This window comes from Oncorhynchus kisutch, unplaced genomic scaffold (genome assembly GCF_002021735.2).
Source record: "Oncorhynchus kisutch isolate 150728-3 unplaced genomic scaffold, Okis_V2 scaffold983, whole genome shotgun sequence".
In the NCBI taxonomy this organism is placed as follows: Eukaryota; Metazoa; Chordata; class Actinopteri; order Salmoniformes; family Salmonidae; genus Oncorhynchus; species Oncorhynchus kisutch.
This window is the reverse complement of record NW_022262928.1, coordinates 78,533-101,242: the sequence shown is the minus strand read 5'-3', so window position 1 is coordinate 101,242 and position 22,710 is coordinate 78,533. Positions and strand designations below refer to the sequence as shown.

At 47.7% G+C, this 22,710-nt stretch overlaps 1 protein-coding gene across 2 annotated transcripts; it reads left to right on the top strand.

Annotated features, from left to right (window-relative positions):
- Positions 1 to 307: 307 nt before the first annotated feature.
- On the top strand, positions 308 to 20,961 carry LOC116363982 (very-long-chain enoyl-CoA reductase-like). Of its 2 annotated transcripts, XM_031817309.1 has the most exons (12): positions 308 to 418; positions 8,719 to 8,769; positions 11,177 to 11,228; positions 11,725 to 11,769; positions 12,670 to 12,773; positions 15,022 to 15,137; positions 15,417 to 15,522; positions 16,032 to 16,104; positions 19,083 to 19,129; positions 19,237 to 19,294; positions 19,422 to 19,510; positions 20,325 to 20,961. In XM_031817309.1, exons 1-12 carry the CDS (start codon positions 404 to 406, stop codon positions 20,496 to 20,498), a joined length of 930 nt encoding a protein of 309 aa, XP_031673169.1. In that variant the 5' UTR covers positions 308 to 403; the 3' UTR covers positions 20,499 to 20,961. The 2 variants fall into 2 exon arrangements, with proteins under 2 accessions (XP_031673169.1, XP_031673168.1); XM_031817308.1 differs by lacking the exon at positions 308 to 418 and having other exon boundaries at positions 8,324 to 8,769.
- Positions 20,962 to 22,710: the final 1,749 nt, after the last annotated feature.

The window sequence follows — 22,710 nt, the reverse complement described above, 5'->3', positions numbered from 1 at the left end:
TTTTGAAAACCATCGCTGACACATTATGCCCACTATAACAGTCAGTAATCTACGAAGTAAAATTGCTGATCTGTAAAGTCAGTATGTAGTTTGCCCTGGTGTTGATAACGTAAGATTTACTAACATAATCACCCGCTAATACAATTTACCCCGCATCTCCATTTGTCCAAACGAATCACTCCATTTCTGAATCGACTCCCCCATTGGCTACAGTACGGGAAGTACGGCATATCTACTTAGCTTTCCGACACATTGATTGGACGTAATATTAACTAGGTAACCATTGGACTTCCCAATCATTGGACCAATTGGGTACCTGAAAGCCATCAATGCTTCCTCTTGCTCTGATTGGAAGGCACCACCCGTCGCTCACCTTGGATGAGAGCGAGCACAAACTGCCAAGATGAAGCATTACGAGGTAAGAAAGTATCCACTGTAACTCGAAACCTTTAATCGGGATTCTGTACATTATATTTCTAGCTGTTTCATTACCGGTGTTGTAAGATTGTCAGTTCCTTTCCCGACGGTCAGATTTAGGATGGTAGGGAACGCTGGAGAACAGAGACGAGCTCACTCGGATGTCAAAGCCTCCAGCCCGGGTGGTGTGGTGTGCTTGTGGACTCTCTGGTCGAAGTTGTAGTCTACTTGCTTGCAATTCACATATCATGGACATAGCCTATCACTTCTACTTTCACAATAAACAGCAATCCAACCAACCAAACAGATAGGTTACTAGTTTATTTATATATTGACCAGTCGTTGTTTTCTCACAAGGCATAAACTAGGCTGTGCCACCGCTGGTGGATTGGAACGCTGAAGAGTTGTTATCTCGGCATTGTTGCTTCATTGCGGGGCAGCGAGACTATCATTGCAGGTGAACAGTCAAGTGCGCAACACATCTAACCTTGTGGGGAGTGTCGTGTCGTACAATAATGTAGCCTCTTGGGTAGAAATGTTGACCGTTCCACTACTTTACTGTATGAACATAAGAGGCCACTGCGTCTCATATCAGACTGACTTGACAGTCTGTTGATTTGCTGATCTGCATATAGGAGAGTAAAGTGATGACACAACTAGGCCCAGCTTAAATCTAAACTCCTATTGCACATAGCCTCGTCGACTTAGGTTTTACAATCACAAATACGAGACAAAGTTATATGGTGAGCAAGAAAGGCTGCATGCAAGGATGTATATTTAATCATATCAAAGCCCACTGGTTACTGTGTTAAATTCATAGCAAACAGGCAGTAATGGTAGTTACTATGTCCTCTGAAACACATGACCACCTTCACTCTCATGGCTGTGTAGGCAGACAGACCCATAGACATTTACCTCTACATGTGTTGTCCTTGTGGCTCTCTCAGACCCAATACACACAGATCTAGGACCAGATTAACCCCCACTAAACCTAACCTTAGCCATTTGGGGGTAATCGCATACAACCTGATCTTATATCAGTGTCTAGAGGGGAGTTAATCCTCCTACAGTCAGATTTTAAAACCGCTTTCTAGACTGCAGGCGAGCTAGCTACAGCAGGTGTTGTCATGGCTACCACAGGACTGAAGCTACAGCAGGTGTGCCGACCAAACCCAATCGACAGGATGTGAAGGAGCCAGTTTGGGGAGTTAGAAGTGCCCCGACCAGTGGGTTCCCTCTCCTCCCCATGTCTCCTCCCCATGTCTCCTCGTACAAGATATTTCGATCCAATACTTTGAGAGTTTGCCCTCTAGCCTATCTAGAGTTGTAGATGGGTTAATGTTTGCAGCTATTGGACTATTCCATTGGTCCGTGTTAAAGCCAGGAAAGCTCAATCAAGCAAATGATGCATTTGAAATAGTACTTCAACCCAGGTCTGTCTGATGCCTCTCTGCACTGGGAGGTTTTCATTCCAAGAACGTTTTCTCTTTCTAATGTAGTAATTGAGGGACAGAACAGCTATAGAGGATCTGGGAGCCGCTCGCCTGCTACAATGTAACCTAGTGTTCTGCCAGAAAGGTCCAGAACTCTTGGAGGCCGAGGTAAAGCTAACATACCAGCAGGCTACAGTAATATCTAGATTAGTCTGCAGGAAACCCAATATAGACATGTTATTGCACTGGTAAGATGTGCATTTGACTATAGAATAAATGTTGGGCCGGTATCAATGCGTCATTGGCCATCAGGGAAGGATTGCTAACAATCAACCAGATTACTGTCTGCATTGCTGTCTGCATTGCTGTCTGCATCACTGTCTGCATTACTGTCTGCATTGCTGTCTGCATCACTGTCTGCATCACTGTCTGCATCACTTTCTGCATTACTGTCTGCATTACTGTCTGCATCGCTGTCTGCATTACTGTTTGCATTGCTGTCTGCATCGCTGTCTGCATTGCTGTCTGCCTTGCTGTCTGCATTCATCTTGAATCCAAATGATCTCCAATGAATACATTCATCACAACACAAAATCACTGCTGACGTAGTTATAACACATATCCACAAGGTGGAGCCAAAGCACTGTACTAGTAAATATAGACCTAGGCATGACACCTGCTGCCTCGCTGCACTGACAACAACACACAGGTGAAGATGGACACTCAATCCACCATACCACAGATCTAGGATCAGATTACCATACGCACAATGCTAATATTAACCATTCGAGTGGTAGAATATACCTGACTGTAGATCAGTTGCTAGTCCACTACATCATCATCAGGTCTGTCCGTAGAGAACGTTGTGCTAAGCTCACAGTGCATTTCTGTGCTTAAACAACCAGTAAATAACATTAATAATTAACACTGACCTGTGTGTCAATGAGAAGAACGGTGTGGAGATGCCAGAGTCCAGTAGACTGGAGATACACCGTCTGTCAACCTGTAGAGAGGGAGGGAACCTATTAGTGCACTATAATGAGCTGGAGTGTTCTATGAATCCCTGTTTCTGTCAACCTGTAGAGAGGGAGGGAACCTATTAGTGCACTATAATGAGCTGGAGTGTTCTATGAATCCCTCTGTTTCTGTCAACCTGTAGAGAGGGGAGGGAACCTATTAGTGCACTATAATGAGCTGGAGTGTTCTACGAATCCCTCTGTCTTCCCCACTCAGTCATGGCAGCACAGCACTCCTCCAACCTGCACTACTACCTGGGTCTTGAATTTAGCTAGTTCCAATGCTGTCCTACTCTAGAGCTCCATGTTTTACCTCATCCCATCCCTACCCTTAACACTTCCCTACCCTTAACACTTCCCTACCCTTAACACTTCCCTACCCTTAACACTACCCCACCCCTTCCATAACACTACCCTACCATAACACTACCCCAGCCCTACCATAACACTACCCTACCATAACACTACCCTACCATAACACTACCCTACCATAACACTACACTACCATAACACTACACTACCCTACCATAACACTACCCTACCATAACACTACCCCAGCCCTACCACAACACTACACTACCATAACACTACACTACCATAACACTACACTACCATAACACTACACTACCATAACACTACCCCAGCCCTACCATAACACTACACTACCATAACACTACACTACCATAACACTACCCTACCATAACACTACCCCAGCCCTACCATAACACTACGATAACACTACACTACCATAACACTACCCCAGCCCTACCATAACACTACACTACCATAACACTACACTACCATAACACTACACTACCATAACACTACCCCAGCCCTACCATAACACTACCCCAGCCCTACCATAACACTACCCTACCATAACACTACCCCAGCCCTACCATAACACTACCCTACCATAACACTACCCTACCATAACATTACCCCAGCCCTACCATAACACTACACTACCATAACACTACACTACCATAACACTACACTACCATAACACTACCCCAGCCCTACCATAACACTACCCTACCATAACACTACCCCAGCCCTACCATAACACTACCCCAGCCCTACCATAACACTACCCCAGCCCTACCATAACACTACCCTACCATAACACTACCCCAGCCCTACCATAACACTACCCTACCATAACATTACCCCAGCCCTACCATAACACTACACTACCATAACACTACACTACCATAACACTACCCCAGCCCTACCATAACACTACCCTACCATAACACTACCCCAGCCCTACCATAACACTACCCTACCATAACACTACCCCAGCCCTACCATAACACTACCCTACCATAACATTACCCCAGCCCTACCATAACACTACACTACCATAACACTACACTACCATAACACTACCCCAGCCCTACCATAACACTACACTACCATAACACTACCCCAGCCCTACCATAACACTACACTACCATAACACTACCCCAGCCCTACCATAACACTACCCCAGCCCTACCATAACACTACCCCAGCTATGACAGTTGTCTATCCTGTACTGCTTTAGACCCCCAGCACAAGGAAAGGCTGTTATCCCAGGGGGGTCTTTATATAGACGGGGGTAGATGGAATGGGGGGGGGGGGTGTAAATAGCTAGAGAAATCCTAGCCATGCCTGGCTTGGTGTGTGTGTGTGTGTGTGTGTGTGTGTGTGTGTGTGTGTGGACTACAAAGCATCATTTTATGGGCAGTTCTACAGTAATGGAATTGCGTAGACTCAGATTATTCACTTTAAATTGTATATCAAACAAAAAGCATTGATTTCACAGTTTAGAAAACCATCCAACTCTACAGGGCCTTGCAGCAGTATGGTGGGTCAGAGACTCCCCAGCAGTATGGTGGGTCAGAGACTCCCCAGCAGTATGGTGGGTCAGAGACTCCCCAGCAGTATGGTGGGTCAGAGACTCCCCAGCAGTATGGTGGGTCAGAGACTCCCCAGCAGTATGGTGGGTCAGAGACTCCCCAGCAGTATGGTGGGTCAGAGACTCCCCAGCTGTATGGTGGGTCAGAGACTCCCCAGCAGTATGGTGGGTCAGAGACTCCCCAGCAGTATGGTGGGTCAGAGACTCCCCAGCAGTATGGTGGGTCAGAGACTCCCCAGCAGTATGGTGGGTCAGAGACTCCCCAGCAGTATGGTGGGTCAGAGACTCCCCAGCAGTATGGTGGGTCAGAGACTCTCCAGCAGTATGGTGGGTCAGAGACTCCCCAGCAGTATGGTGGGTCAGAGACTCCCCAGCAGTATGGTGGGTCAGAGACTCCCCAGCAGTATGGTGGGTCAGAGACTCCCCAGCAGTATGGTGGGTCAGAGACTCCCCAGCAGTATGGTGGGTCAGAGACTCCCCAGCAGTATGGTGGGTCAGAGACTCCCCAGCAGTATGGTGGGTCAGAGACTCCCCAGCAGTATGGTGGGTCAGAGACTCCCCAGCAGTATGGTGGGTCAGAGACTCCCCAGCTGTATGGTGGGTCAGAGACTCCCCAGCAGTATGGTGGGTCAGAGACTCCCCAGCAGTATGGTGGGTCAGAGACTCCCCAGCAGTATGGTGGGTCAGAGACTCCCCAGCAGTATGGTGGGTCAGAGACTCCCCAGCAGTATGGTGGGTCAGAGACTCCCCAGCAGTATGGTGGGTCAGAGACTCCCCAGCAGTATGGTGGGTCAGAGACTCCCCAGCAGTATGGTGGGTCAGAGACTCCCCAACAGTATGGTGGGTCAGAGACTCCCCAGCAGTATGGTGGGTCAGAGACTCCCCAGCTGTATGGTGGGTCAGAGACTCCCCAGCAGTATGGTGGGTCAGAGACTCCCCAGCAGTATGGTGGGTCAGAGACTCCCCAGCAGTATGGTGGGTCAGAGACTCCCCAGCAGTGAGGTGGGTCAGAGACTCCCCAGCAGTATGGTGGGTCAGAGACTCCCCAGCAGTATGGTGGGTCAGAGACTCCCCAGCAGTATGGTGGGTCAGAGACTCCCCAGCAGTATGGTGGGTCAGAGACTCCCCAGCAGTGAGGTGGGTCAGAGACTCCCCAGCAGTATGGTGGGTCAGAGACTCCCCAGCAGTATGGTGGGTCAGAGACTCCCCAGCAGTATGGTGGGTCAGAGACTCCCCAGCAGTATGGTGGGTCAGAGACTCCCCAGCAGTATGGTGGGTCAGAGACTCCCCAGCAGTATGGTGGGTCAGAGACTCCCCAACAGTATTCACCCCCCTGGGCGTTTTTCTGTTTTGTTGCTTTACAACCTGGAATTTAAATGGATTTTTATTTGGATTTCATGTAATGGACATAGTCCACATTGGTGAAGTGAAATGAAAAAATTACTTGTTTAAAAAAAATGTGGTGTGTGTGTGTGTATGTATTCACCCCCTTTACTATGGAGCCCCTCAATAAGACCTGGTGCCACTGATTACCTTCAGAAGTCACATAATTAGTTTAATCAAGTCCACCTGTGTGCAGTCTAAGTGTCACATGATCTCAGTGTGTGTGTATATATATATATATATATATCTGTTCTGAAAGGCCCCAGAGTCTGCAACACCACTAAGTAAGGAACGGCACCATGAAGACCAGGGTTCTCTCCAAACAGGTCAGGGTTGGGGTGTAAGATCAGGGTTCTCTCCAAACAGGTCAGGGTTGGGGTGTAAGATCAGGGTTCTCTCCAAACAGGTCAGGGTTGGGGTGTAAGATCAGGGTTCTCTCCAAACAGGTCAGGGTTGGGGTGTAAGATCAGGGTTCTCTCCAAACAGGTCAGGGTTGGGGTGTAAGATCAGGGTTCTCTCCAAACAGGTCAGGGTTGGGGTATAAGATCAGGGTTCTCTCCAAACAGGTCAGGGTTGGGGTATAAGACCAGGGTTCTCTCCAAACAGGTCAGGGTTGGGGTATAAGACCAGGGTTCTCTCCAAACAGGTCAGGGACAAAGTTGTGGAGAAGTACAGATCAGGGTTGGGGTGTAAGATCAGGGTTCTCTCCAAACAGGTCAGGGTTGGGGTATAAGATCAGGGTTCTCTCCAAACAGGTCAGGGTTGGGGTATAAGACCAGGGTTCTCTCCAAACAGGTCAGGGACAAAGTTGTGGAGAAGTACAGATCAGGGTTGGGGTATAAGATCAGGGTTGGGGTATAAGATCAGGGTTGGGGTATAAGATCAGGGTTGGGGTATAAAAAAAAATATCCGAAACTTTGAACATCCCCACAGATCACCATTTTAAATCCGTTATTAACAAATTGAAAGAATATGGCACCACAACAAACCGCCCACCAAAACTCACGGACCAGGCAAGGAGGGCATTAATCAGAGAGGCAACAAAGAGACCAAAGATAACCCTGAAGGAGCTGCAAAGCTCCACAGAGGAGGTTGTAGTATCTGTCCATTGCACCACTTTAAGCTGTTCACCCCACAGAGAGGGGCTTCATGGAAGAGTGGCCAGAAGAAAATAAGCAAACACATTTGACGCTCCCCAAACAGCATGTGGGAGACTCCCCAAACAGCATGTGGGAGACTCCCCAAACAGCATGTGGGAGACTCCCCAAACAGCATGTGGGAGACTCCCCAAACAGCATGTGGGAGACTCCCCAAACAGCATGTGGGAGACTCCCCAAACAGCATGTGGGAGACTCCCCAAACAGCATGTGGGAGACTCCCCAAACAGCATGTGGGAGACTCCCCAAACAGCATGTGGGAGACTCCCCAAACATATGGAAGAAGGTACTCTGGTCAGATGAAACTAAATGGAGCTTTTTGGCCATCAAGTAAAACGCTATGTCTGGCGCAAACCCACCACCTCTCGTCACCCCGAGAACACACACTTTCACAAGGCACTGGATGCACAAGGACTACTTTGACTAATTTACACAGTAAATAAAATAAGTATTTGCTGGAAAAACTGTACATATGCAAAGTTTAAACACGGTATCTGTACAGTTCTTCCTGTAATGGGGTTTTTGTCAAATGTTCTGACATTTGTAAAAGTGGTCCTTTGTGCATCGTGTTCTGTGGTTTGTTATCTTTGAGATCAATGGTTTTTGTTTGGATGTGAGGGTTAAGGGTATAGGGTGACGCTTCCGGACATTATTGGAGGGGTTGAACGGAGGAGAAATCCCCTAACTAAGCCATGAGGGGAGGGGAGGGGAGGGGAGGGGAGGGAGGGTGTGGCGGGAGGGGAGGGGTGGGGAGGGAGGGGAGGGGTGGGGAGGGAGGGTGTGGCGGGAGTGGAGGTGTTGAGGGCAGGGAGAGGGTTGCTTACGCAGAGCTTTTTATTTAGCTGTGGGGGGGACTGAGGACACATACTTCCTTCTAGACTGGGGAGGGGGGTGCTCGGGTATCTTAGTTGGGGGGGGGGGGGGGGGGGGTTCAAAATCAACTCAACACAGGAATGCATCAACTTTCCTTACTGTTCTATAAACTAAGCTCCCTGCTGTACATGACTTCACAGGGGAGCAGGGCTGTGTTGGGGTGGGGTTAAATAAAGCAACCAGCGTGCCAGGGTAGAAGGAATGAGAGGGGGGGGGACAGAATGATAGAAAGGAGGGAGGGATGGGAGGGAAACGACAGAGCGAACGAGGGGGAGAGAGATTTATTTCCACAGCTGAAACCAGACGCCCCGTTCTCCTCTCTCTGTTCAAACTGAGGGACTTGAGAAAAGGGTGTTTTTCCAGACAAAGGGATTAATTAGAGCGGCTAGTGGTGGAGGAGTGTGGCTATGGATACCGTAGTACTAGAGGGGGCTACCCACAAAAAGGCTGGTCCGGGGAGTGTCCCTGGGGTGCCAGCACCCCCCGTTAAACGGCCCAAAGCTAAGAAGGCTAAGAAAGCTGTGGTTTTCTTTGAGGTGGAGATTCTGGATGCCAAGACAAAGGACAAACTCTGCTTCCTGGACAAGGTAAGACCTCTTCACAAATACTGTGTGTGGGGGGGGGGGGGGGGGCACACGTCTATATCTGTGTGTGTACGTCTATCTGTGTGTGTCTCTGTGTTAAATAGTGCAACAGGTGCAGGCTAGATAGGACTATTAGTCTAATGTAGGACGTTCCACTGTACTCAGGTCAGAAGTGCTGTCTGTCTGAGCCCAGTCAGTCTGTATAGTGCTGTCTGTCTGTCTGAGCCCAGTCAGTCTGTATAGTGCTGTGTAGCTCCAGGTACAACCTGAAGTAGTTAAGCCTTGTCTGAGCAAGAACGGCCCAGAGTGATCAGTACTACCTAGGACTGTAGTGAACTATCGTTCTTATGGCTTAGAGGTTAAAACTCCTGTCTATTAGCATGGTGTTATAGACTGATGGTTAAATGACAGGTGTAACACCTAGCTAGGTCCTCCACATCCCTCCCTCCCCCACACCTAGCTAGGTTTATCATGGTGTTATAGACTGATGGATAAATGACAGGTGTAACACCTAGCTAGGTTTATCATGGTGTTATAGACTGATGGGTAAATGACAGGTGTAACACCTAGCTAGGTTTATCATGGTGTTATCGTCTGATGGTTAAATGACAGGTGTAACACCTAGCTAGGTTTATCATGGTGTTATAGACTGATGGTAAATGACAGGTGTAACACCTAGATAGGTTTATCATGGTGTTATAGACTGATGGTTAAATGACAGGTGTAACACCTAGCTAGGTTTATCATGGTGTTATCGTCTGATGGTTAAATGACAGGTGTAACACCTAGCTAGGTTTATCATGGTGTTATAGACTGATGGGTAAATGACAGGTGTAACACCTAGCTAGGTTTATCATGGTGTTATCGTCTGATGGTTAAATGACAGGTGTAACACCTAGCTAGGTTTATCATGGTGTTATAGACTGATGGTAAATGACAGGTGTAACACCTAGATAGGTTTATCATGGTGTTATAGACTGATGGTTAAATGACAGGTGTAACACCTAGCTAGGTTTATCATGGTGTTATAGACTGATGGTTAAATGACAGGTGTAACACCTAGCTAGGTTTATCATGGTGTTATAGGTTTAATAGCACTGTATTAGGTTCTGTATGGTGTTAGTGTGATATTAGTAGGGCATACAGGAGCTGCAAGGTATCAGGTCACGTCCTCGCAGGATTACCACTGCTCTGAGACCTGTTCTCAGCTTAACACAGTTTCCATGGCCACGTCATCCCCCACTTTAGACTGCGGCCCCCTGGAAAATAGAGATTCTTGAAGTAGGGCTTTGATGTGGGAGTGAGTATTTGATTTGGTTATTAGAATTTTATATTGGTGGAGTTGAAAAGTTATTCTAATCTAATGTTGTCAAGTAAATTATCTGGAATGTCTGGGGTGAAGTCATAAAGAGACTAGAATGTCTGGGAGAAACCTGTGATGTCACAAGTAGACTATAATCTCTTGAAGACCTCACCTCTGATGTCATAAAGATGAAATAATGTCTGGAGAATACTTTTTGATTTTTTATAAAGAGTAGAATCTCTGGGAAAGACCTCTGATGTCATGAAGACACTAGAATATCTTGGAGACCTGCAATGTCATAAATAGAATCTCTGTGATGTCATGAGAGAGTAGAATATCTGGGGAAGACCTGTGATGTCATAAGTAGACTAGAATGTCTGGAAAGGAACTTGGTGATGTCATAAAGAGAATAGAATGTCTGAGGGAAGACCTCTGTGATGTCACAGACAAATACAGTTGTAGTAGTAGAATGTCTGGTGAATGTTGTCAGGATGTCATTAAGAATGGAGCAGCCTCGTGGGGAGTCCAGTGTTTAGAACCTTTCAGTTTGACTGTTGTGACCCACCTTCAATACAGTCTTTGTACAAACACCTAGACCTTATCAACTAGCCAGTAAGGACTGTCCGTTGTTCCTCTGCCCGGCGATTAGTATTGGCTATAGTGGCCCATGGCTGGGCAGAACCATCCAGTCCCTGCTGACTGGAGTTAGGGGGTATGTCAGGGCTAAGCCCCCAGGATGAGGCAGTCTGGCTGGGGGAACAGGGTTCAGCACAAGCCCCTCAACCTCCAGACTTGGCATCAATCTGGGAGTGGCCGTTGTTAAATGGTTGTGTGTGCGTCAGGTTTTGTGTGTGCATCAGATTTTGTGTGTGCGTCATTGTCTTTGTGGGATTGTTGTTGCGGTGTGGCTTTGACTATGTGTGTGTGTGTTTTGGCACTGTATGTGTCTGTTATATTTATGCCGTGTGTGTGGTGATACCAGCTGTTTGATACCCAGTACCCAGGGGGTGTGGCCAGAGCTAGAGCTAAATTTACTGGTAATCACATGAAAGGCCAATAAGGAGGTGTGTGTGTGTGTGTGTCCCACTCATCTCTCTTGATTTGCAGGTTGAGCCAAATGCCACTATTGGGGAGATCAAGTCTATGTTCCACAAAAGCCGTGAGTACAACCTTAGATTGACATTACACAGCAAGCACACGGCAAGCACACAGCAAGCACATTCTGCTACAATTAAATTCACTTCAATATACAGTATTTCAAATAGCTAAAGAGTTTACCCTGCCTGTTGTCTGTGTGTCTGTCTTCTTTCTCTGTCTCTCCCTCTACCTGTCTGGTCTCTCCCTCTACCTATCTGGTCTCTCCCTCTACCTGTCTGGTCTCTCCCTCTACCTGTCTGGTCTCTCCCTCTACCCGTCTGGTCTCTCCCTCTACCCGTCTGGTCTCTCCCTCTACCCGCCTGGTCTCTCCCTCTACCCGCCTGGTCTCTCCCTCTACCCGCCTGGTCTCTCCCTCTACCCGCCTGGTCTCTCCCTCTACCCGCCTGGTCTCTCCCTCTACCCGCCTGGTCTCTCCCTCTACCCGCCTGGTCTCTCCCTCTACCTGTCTGGTCTCTCCCTCTACCTGTCTGGTTCCCTCCCTTGTCCGTCTGTCTCAGATCCTCAATGGTACGCAGCCAGACAGTCCATCCGTCTAGACCCAAGTAAGTCTAACCAGTCTTCTGCTGTTCAGTCTGTATGAATACTGTGTTGATATCTATAGTAGTGATGGTAGCAGGCTGGTACAGGACAGTGTTGATATCTATAGTATAGTAGTGATGGTAGCAGGCTGGTAGAGGACAGTGTTGATATCTATAGTATAGTAGTGATGGTAGCAGGCTGGTAGAGGACAGTGTTGATATCTATAGTATAGTAGTGATGGTAGCAGGCTGGTACAGGACAGTGTTGATATCTATAGTATAGTAGTGATGGTAGTAGGCTGGTACAGGACAGTGTTGATATCTATAGTATAGTAGTGATGGTAGCAGGCTGGTACAGGACAGTGTTGATATCTATAGTATAGTAGTGATGGTAGTAGGCTGGTACAGGACAGTGTTGATATCTATAGTAGTGATGGTAGCAGGCTGGTACAGGACAGTGTTGATATCTATAGTATAGTAGTGATGGTAGCAGGCTGGTACAGGACAGTGTTGATATCTATAGTATAGTAGTGATGGTAGTAGGCGGGTACAGGACAGTGTTGATATCTATAGTAGTGATGGTAGCAGGGGTAGCAGGCTGGTACAGGACAGTGTTGATATCTATAGTATAGTAGTGATGGTAGCAGGCTGGTAGAGGACAGTGTTGATATCTATAGTATAGTAGTGATGGTAGCAGGCTGGTAGAGGACAGTGTTGATATCTATAGTATAGTAGTGATGGTAGCAGGCTGGTACAGGACAGTGTTGATATCTATAGTATAGTAGTGATGGTAGTAGGCTGGTACAGGACAGTGTTGATATCTATAGTAGTGATGGTAGCAGGCTGGTAGAGGGTAAGGACTGATCATGCAACTTGTTTGTGGGGCTGTTATTAATCAGAATTCTCTTCTTCTCTCTCTATCAGAGGGTAAGTCTCTAAAGGATGAGGATGTTCTGCAGCATCTTCCTGTGGGAACCACGGCAACCTTCTACTTCCGAGACCTGGGAGCTCAAATCAGCTGGGTGACCGTGAGTACGCATACCACACACACAGGCACACGCATACCACACACGCATACCACACACATACCACACACACAGGCACACACACATACCACACACACAGGCACACACGCATACCACAGGCACACACGCATACCACACACACAGGCACACACGCATACCACACACACAGGCACACACGCATACCACACACACAGGCACACACGCATACCACACACACAGGCACACACGCATACCACACACACAGGCACACACGCATACCACACACACACAGGCACACACGCATAACCACACACACACAGGCACACACGCATACCACACACACGCATACCACACCCACAGGCACACACGCATACCACACACACAGGCACACACGCATACCACAGGCACACACGCATACCACACACACAGGCACACACGCATACCACACACACAGGCACACACGCATACCACACACACAGGCACACACGCATACCACACACACAGGCACACACGCATACCACACACACAGGCACACACGCATACCACACACACAGGCACACACGCATACCACACACACAGGCACACACGCATACCACACACACAGGCACACACGCATACCACACACACACAGGCACACACGCATAACCGCACACACGCATACCACACACACGCATACCACACACACGCATACCACACACACAGGCACACACGCATACCACACACACAGGCACACACGCATACCACACACACAGGCACACACGCATACCACACACACACAGGCACACACGCCTACCACACACACACAGGCACACACGCATAACCACACACACACAGGCACACACGCATACCACACACACGCATACCACACACACGCATACCACACACACGTGTGCACACTAACTTGTGGCTATTAGTTTCCTCCTAACCTTGGTGTATATTACTTTTTTTATTAAAGTCCCTGTCACACTAACTGGGGGATGAAGAGACGTGGGGGAGGGAGAGACGTGGGGGAGGGACGTGAGGGAAGGAGGGACGTGAAGGAAGGAGAGACGTGAGGGAAGGAGGGATGTGAGGGAAGGAGAGACGTGAAGGAGGGAGAGACGTGGGGGAGGGACGTGAAGGAGGGAGGGACGTGAAGGGGGGAGGGACGTGAAGGAGGGAGAGACGTGGGGGAGGGACGTGAAGGAGGGAGGGACGTGAAGGGGGGAGGGACGTGAAGGAGGGAGGGACGTGAAGGAGGGAGAGGGACGTGAAGGAGGGAGAGAGACGTGGTGGGGGGGGAGAGACGTGGTGGGGGGGAGAGACGTGGTGGGGGGGAGAGACGTCGTGGGGGGGGGGTGGGGGAGGGGGGGGGGAGACGTGGGGGTTGGGAGAGACGTGAGGGAGGGGTGACTGTCGGTTAGGCAGGAACAGGTGTGGAAAATAGAGCGATAAATTTATCCTCCCTGCCCGGCTGGCTGACTGGACATCTGTTAGTCCAACACGTAAACACCAGTGATCCACTAGGAGGAGGAGAGCTGGGCAGACTAGAGGGAGGGAGAAAAGTTAAGTTATGTTTTGTAAGTTATTCATGATGACCGTAGCAACAGTTTTTAAAATGGCTTTGTCCTTTGCTGCTCAGACAAGAGTTTATGAATGATCCGGAGCTCTGACACAACAGGGTTGATGAATGATCCGGAGCTCTGACACAACAAGGTTGATGAAGGATCCGGAGCTCTGACACAACAGGGTTGATGAATGATCCGGAGCTCTGACACAACAAGGTTGATGAAGGATCCGGAGCTCTGACACAACAGGGTTGACAAAGGATCCGGAGCTCTGACACAACAGGGTTGACGAATTATCCGGAGCTCTGACACAACAGGGTTGACGAAGGATCCGGAGCTCTGACACAACAGGGTTGACAAAGGATCCGGAGCTCTGACACAACAGGGTTGACAAAGGATCCGGAGCTCTGACACAACAGGGTTGACAAAGGATCCGGAGCTCTGACACAACAGGGTTGACAAAGGATCAGGAGCTCTGACACAACAGGGTTGACGAAGGATCCGGAGCTCTGACACAACAGGGTTGATGAAGTATCTGGAGCTCTGACACAACAGGGTTGATGAATGATCTGGAGCTCTGACACAACAGGGTTGATGAATGATCCGGAGCTGGACTATATTATGCTGAACAAAAAATATAAATGCAACCATTTCAAATATTTTCCTGCGTTACATTTGACATAAGGAAATCAGTCAATTGAAATAGGTCTCTGATTGTCTCTCAGGTGTTTCTGACAGAGTATGGTGGTCCTCTCCTCCTCTACCTAATGTTCTACTTCCGTGCTCCCTTCATCTACGCCCCCAAATATGACTTCACCACCAGCAAGCACTGGGTCGTACAGTGAGTGCCTCTCTCTCTCTCTCTCACACACACACACACACACACACACACACACACACACACACACACACTGGGTCATGCAGACGACTGTAGTCAGACGACTGTATATCTGAGTGGAACTGCAATGAGCCGCTTGTTAGATGTGAATCATATTTGTCTGCTAGTTGAACTCTAGTTCATCAAACTACGAATGGCAGGAATAAGGAGAACCATTGTCTTTGGTTTCTATGGTGAGTATCCTGGTGCATGTTGGGTAATGTAGTTTGTGTGTGATCCCAGTCTAGCCTGTATGTGTCACTCCTTCCATTACCTGAAGAGACTCCTGGAGACCCTGTTTGTCCATCGCTTCTCCCACGGGACCATGCCGTTACGCAACATCTTCAAGGTGACACACACACTGACGCATGCACACATACACTGACGGTACACACACACACATTCATAACACACACACTGACGCGCACACACACACTGACTAATGCACACACACACTGACGGTACACACACACATTCATAACACACACACTGACGCATGCACACACACTGATGGCACACGCATTCATAACACACACACTCACTGTGTCTCGTTCTCTCTCTGACACACACCACAGCCTTAGTTGCCCTCTTACCTCATCGTGATAGTGTATCACCTTACACATACCTCATCTAGGGAAACCTAGCCTGTCTCTTCAACCCAGGGTGACCTTTGAACCTGCTGAGAGATTCTGGGGTCATCTGACACTGTGGTCCGCATCCTAATTGGCTCCCTATTTCCTATGTAATGCGCTACTAGGCTACCCTGCCGCCCCGTTAAAAGGTAGTGCAGGATATAGGGTATTAGTGTGCAATTTGGGACGAAGCCTGTGTGTGATAAAGTGTGTTCCTGTGTTCCAGAACTGCACCTACTACTGGGGCTTTGCTGCCTGGATGGCCTACTATATTAACCACCCACTATATACACCACCTAGTGAGTATGCTACTATATTAACCACTCTCTACATACACCACCCCTAGTGAGTACGCTACTATATTAACCACCCCCTAGTGAGTATGCTACTATATTAACCACCCACTATATACACCCCCTAGTGAGTATGCTACTATATTAACCACCCTCTATATACACCACCCCCTAGTGAGTACGCTACTATATTAACCACCCTCTATATACACCACCCCTAGTGAGTACACTACTATATTAACCACCCCCTAGTGAGTATGCTACTATATTAACCACCCCTAGTGAGTGTGCTACTATATTAACCACCCCCTAGTGAGTGTGCTACTATATTAACCACCCCCTAGTGAGTGTGCTACTATATTAACCACCCCCTAGTGAGTACGCTACTATATTAACCACCCCCTAGTGAGTACGCTACTATATTAACCACCACCTAGTGAGTGTGCTACTATATTAACCACCACCTAGTGAGTGTGCTACTATATTAACCACCACCTAGTGAGTGTGCTACTATATTAACCACCACCTAGTGAGTGTGCTACTATATTAACCACCCCCTAGTGAGTACGCTACTATATTAACAACCCCCTAGTGAGTACGCTACTATATTAACCATCCTCTGTATAACCCCCTAGTGAGTGTGCTACTATATTATAACCACCCACTATATACTCCACCTAGTGAGTACGCTACTATATTAACCACCACCTAGTGAGTACGCTACTATATTACCACCCTCTATATTCACCACCCCCTAGTGAGTACGCTACTATATTAACAACCCTCTACATATACCACCCCCTAGTGAGTACGCTACTATATCAACCACCCCCTAGTGAGTACGCTACTATATCAACCACCCCCTAGTGAGTACGCTACTATATCAACCACCCTCTATATACATCACCCCCTTGTGAGTACGCTACTATATTAACAACCCTCTACATACACCACCCCCTAGTGAGTACGCTACTATATCAACCACCCCCTAGTGAGTACGCTACTATATTAACAACCCTCTACATATACCACCCCCTAGTGAGTACGCTACTATATCAACCACCCCCTAGTGAGTACGCTACTATATCAACCACCCCCTAGTGAGTACGCTACTATATTAACAACCCTCTACATATACCATCCCCTAGTGAGTACGCTACTATATTAACCACCCCCTAGTGAGTACGCTACTATATCAACCACCCCCTAGTGAGTACGCTACTATATTAACCACCCCCTAGTGAGTACGCTACTATAATAACCATCCTCTATATACACCACCCCTAGTGAGTACACTACTATATCAACCACCCCGTAGTGAGTACGCTACTACATTAACCATCCTCTATATACACCACCCCCTAGTGAGTACGCTACTATATTAACAACCCTCTACATATACCACCCCCTAGTGAGTACGCTACTATATTAACCACCCCCTAGTAAGTACGCTACTATATCAACCACCCCCTAGTGAGTACGCTACTATATCAACCACCCCCTAGTGAGTACGCTACTATATTAACCACCCCCTAGTGAGTACGCTACTATATCAACCCACCCCCTAGTGAGTACGCTACTATATCAACCACCCCCTAGTGAGTACGCTACTATATCAACCACCCCCTAGTGAGTGTGCTACTATATTAACCACCCCCTAGTGAGTACGCTACTATATCAACCACCCCCTAGTGAGTGTGCTACTATATTAACCACCCCCTAGTGAGTACGCTACTATATTAACCACCCCTAGTGAGTACGCTACTATATTAACAACCCTCTACATATACCACCCCCTAGTGAGTACGCTACTATATCAACCACCCCCTAGTGAGTACGCTACTATATCAACCACCCCCTAGTGAGTACGCTACTATTTCAACCACCCCCTTGTGAGTACGCTACTATATCAACCACCCCCTAGTGAGTACGCTACTATATCAACCACCCCCTAGTGAGTACGCTACTATATTAACAACCCTCTACATATACCACCCCCTAGTGAGTACGCTACTATATCAACCACCCCCTAGTGAGTACACTACTATATCAACCACCCCCTAGTGAGTACACTACTATATCAACCACCCCCTACTGAGTACGCTACTATATTAACCACCCCCTAGTGAGTACGCTACTATATTAACCATCCTCTATATACACCACCCCTAGTGAGTACGCTACTATATTAACCACCCTCTACATACACCACCCCCTAGTGAGTACGCTACTATATTAACCACCCTCTATATACACCACCTAGTGAGTACGCTACTATATTAACCACCCTCTATATACACCACCCCCTAGTGAGTACGCTACTATATTAACCACCCCCTAGTGAGTATGCTACTATATTAACCACCCTCTACATACACCACCCCTAGTGAGTACGCTACTATATTAACCACCCCCTAGTGAGTACGCTACTATATCAACCACCTCCTAGTGAGTACGCTACTATATCAACCACCCCCTAGTGAGTACGCTACTATATTAACAACCCTCTACATACACCACCCCCTAGTGAGTACGCTACTATATTAACCACCCTCTATATACACACCACCTAGTGAGTACGCTACTATATTAACCACCCCCTAGTGAGTACGCGACTATATTAACCACCCTCTATATACACCACCCCCTAGTGAGTATGCTACTATATTAACCACCCCCTAGTGAGTACGCTACTATATTAACCACCCCCTAGTGAGTACGCTACTATATTAACCACCCCCTAGTGAGTACGCTACTATATTAACCACCCCCTAGTGAGTACGCTACTATATTAACCACCACCTAGTGAGTACGCTACTATATTAACCACCCCCTAGTGAGTACGCTACTATATTAACCACCCTCTAGTGAGTACGCTACTATATTAACCACCCCCTAGTGAGTACGCTACTATATTAACCACCCTCTATATACACCACCCCGTAGTGAGTACGCTACTATATTAACCACCCTTGTCTTTTCAGCAATCTATGGTGAGCAGCAGGTCAGGATTGCCCTCATCATCTTTCTGGTAAGACTCTACTGTTCTATGCTCTACTATAATGTCCTCATCCTGTATATTATAGTAATAGAACAATATCATAGTAAATGGTTATTTAGTAGATGCTATCTTCTCAGTTCTGTCAGGTTGGTAACTTCTCCATCCATATCGCCCTGCGGAACCTCCGCCCACCAGGTACACACTCCTATTGAATATGCAAAAACATTAGAACACATCAATCAGTTCAACATGCACTGTTTTCTCTGTGTGCTACAAAACAGTAGCCCACAATAATCTCTCTCCCTCTGTCTGTCTCCATCAGGATCTAAGACCAGGAAGATCCCCTACCCCACTAAAAACCCCTTCACCTGGATCTTCCTGCTGGTCTCATGTCCCAACTACACCTATGAGGTGAGTGTTATTTTATTTATTTATTTAACCAGGCAAGTCAGTTAAGAACAAATTCTTATTTTCAATGACTGCCTGGGAACAGTGGGTTAACTGCCTGTTCAGGGGCAGAACGACAGATTTTTACTCGGGGGTTTGAATTTGCAACCTTCCGGTTACTAGTCCAACGCTCTAACCACTAGGCTAGTCCAGGCACAGATCTAGGATCAGCTTCCCCTCCACCAATCTTAACCATTAGTGTGGAAAATGCAAAGATCAATGTCTAGGGGCGACGTCACCCTGTATTTAGTCCAGGGTGACGCTGCCCTCTGCTGGTTAGGAGGAACAGTGTGCATTATGTCTCTCACTGTAGTAGTTAGGCTCATGGCCACCTAGTGGCAGAAGTTGGCAGTGACATTTTAGTGTATAGGAAACAGGTTTGGATACCTGGTCAGTTATATAACTAAATGTCTTCCACATTTAACCCAACCCCTCTGAATCAGAGGTGTGGGGGGCTGCCTTAATCAACATCCACATTTAACCCAACCCCTCTGAATCAGAGGTGTGGGGGGCTGCCTTAATCAACATCCACATTTAACCCAACCCCTCTGAATCAGAGGTGTGGGGGGCTGCCTTAATCAACATTCCCATTTAACCCAACCCCTCTGAATCAGAGGTGAAGGGGGCTGCCTTATTCAACATCCACATTATGATATGTGTGTGTGTGTGTGTGTGTGACACCATTCTTTCTCCCATGTAGTGTCTGCTCATAGCCACCTTTAGTGTGTGTGTGTGTGACATGTATAAAAGTATGTGTGTAACACCATCTCTCCTGTAGCTGGGCTCGTGGTTCGGCTTCACCCTGATGACTCAGTGTCTGCCGGTGGCTTTCTTCACGGCGGTGGGCTTCATCCAGATGACGGTGTGGGCCAAGGGGAAGCACCGCAGCTACCTGAAAGAGTTCCGGGACTACCCTCCCCTTCGCTCGCCCATCCTCCCCTTCGTCCTCTAGAGAAGACTGGAGACCCACCCAAACCTACACTACACTGGACTGACCTGGAATGAGAACCCTGCCCCCTTGACTACCCCCCAATTCATAACACTTACACCCCCCAAAACATTTTGAGGAGACTGTCTTATACTATGCTTTCCCACACAGAAGTTTCTGCCTAACAACGCTCCTCAACCCACGTGATTGGCTATTGTTATTTTTCTTATCTGAGTGTTTAATAACCTGACTGACAGTCTGGCATGTCTCAAATGGTACAATACTACAGGGCCCTCTGGTCAAAAGTAGTGCACTACATAGGGGCTAGGGAGCCATTTGGGATGTGACCAGTATCTAACAAGGTGTAGGTCTATCTGCTCTGGGTTACTTTAGTTGTTTTTTGTTTTTTTACTCATGTGAAGAAGTATAACAATACCAAAGTCTTTGATCAGAAATGGGGAAATAAACCATGAGCTTTTGGTCGTTCTGTTGGAACTTTCATTAGAAGTCATTTAGTTTAAAAACCATCTATGATCTGATGATATAGACTACTGTTACTACACTGGAGACTAATACACACCACTGTTACCACACTGGAGATGAGGGCCATATGATACAATAGGACACATCTAAGGCTGCGTTTACACAGGCAGACCCATTGTGATCCCACCCCACAAATTGGTCTTTTGACCATCTCAGATCTGATTGCGCAAATGAGTGAGAAATCAGAATTGGGCTGCCTGTCTAAACCCAGCCTGTGACAGGGACGGAATGCGAAACTAAATTGATTCTATTCAATCAGTTGATGGATCTAGTTGTAGCAGAGCTACTGTCAGTAGAGGGAAAGATGTCATCCAGAATGACCAGACAAAGTGCACATGTCCATATGATCTAGGATCAGCTCCCCTCGTATCATTATGAAATAAAAGGCTAACCTGATCCTAGGGGACTAGCTTTTCACCCCGTTGAATGTAGCACAGGCAGGACTAGTGATAAAGAAGCAAACTAATCTTGATTCACTCAGATCAGCATTAACTGGTGACGGCTGATGTCTGGGCGGTGTCAGAGGTGGAACTGCGTTAGAGCGGTCAAATCCCCAAGCAGCTCCGTGTGATAAGACCGGTTAACACAATCACGGACACGGCCATTGGATGCGACAAAATCCCATTCAGCTGTGTTAAAGTTCAAACACTTGAATTAGACTGGTAGGCAGAAAACCCCCATTCAAATGAATACATACATTAGCCGAACATCATTTGACAGAGTCATTATTCCTGACAGAAGTTCAAAACAGAGCGTAGGCTCTAACGCAGCACAGATAAGGGGTTTGTCAATAGCAGCCTCTCTGATTCGTCAGCTCCTACTGCAGTTACACCTCCAACACCGTGGAAACATCAGCTATGTGGATCCGGCCAAAGCTGGTTGACACGCGATCTGATTGAATCCAGGCCTAAATGTTAGACCGGTTGTTGACAATGCAGCTTTTTAAAGGCAATTTTCCGATAGAGCCGACATGTTCACCGTGAATGAGATCTCTACTACAAACACGGGAACATCACCTTTTAAAAGCTGCATTGTCGACAACCCCACTGTCAGATAGCTGGCTCAGACCCTGCTCTGATACACACCCCACTGTCAGATAGCTGGCTCAGACCCTGCTCTGATACACACCCCACTGTCAGATAGCTGGCTCAGACCCTGCTCTGATACACACCCCACTGTCAGATAGCTGGCTCAGACCCTGCTCTGATACACACCCCACTGTCAGATAGCTGGCTCAGACCCTGCTCTGATACACACCCCTCCTGTCAGATAGCTGGCTCAGACCCTGCTCTGATACACACCCCACTGTCAGATAGCTGGCTCAGACCCTGCTCTGATACACACCCCACTGTCAGATAGCTGGCTCAGACCCTGCTCTGATACACACCCCTCCTGTCAGATAGCTGGCTCAGACCCTGCTCTGATACACACCCCACTGTCAGATAGCTGGCTCAGACCCTGCTCTGATACACACCCCACTGTCAGATAGCTGGCTCAGACCCTGCTCTGATACACACCCCACTGTCAGATAGCTGGCTCAGACTCTGCTCTGATGCACACCCCACTGTCAGATAGCTGGCTCAGACTCTGCTCTGATGCACACCCCACTGTCAGATAGCTGGCTCAGACCCTGCTCTGATGCACACCCCACTGTCAGATAGCTGGCTCAGACCCTGCTCGGATACACACCGCT

Bases quoted from the DNA above. Each gene is read 5' to 3' on its own strand.
- LOC116363982 (XM_031817308.1), top strand. From the start codon at position 8,590: ATGGATACCGTAGTACTAGAGGGGGCTACCCACAAAAAGGCTGGTCCG. The intron at 11,229-11,724 runs GTGAGTACAACC...CGTCTGTCTCAG, and splicing joins GTCTATGTTCCACAAAAGCC to ATCCTCAATGGTACGCAGCC. The intron at 12,774-15,021 runs GTGAGTACGCAT...ATTGTCTCTCAG, and splicing joins CTCAAATCAGCTGGGTGACC to GTGTTTCTGACAGAGTATGG.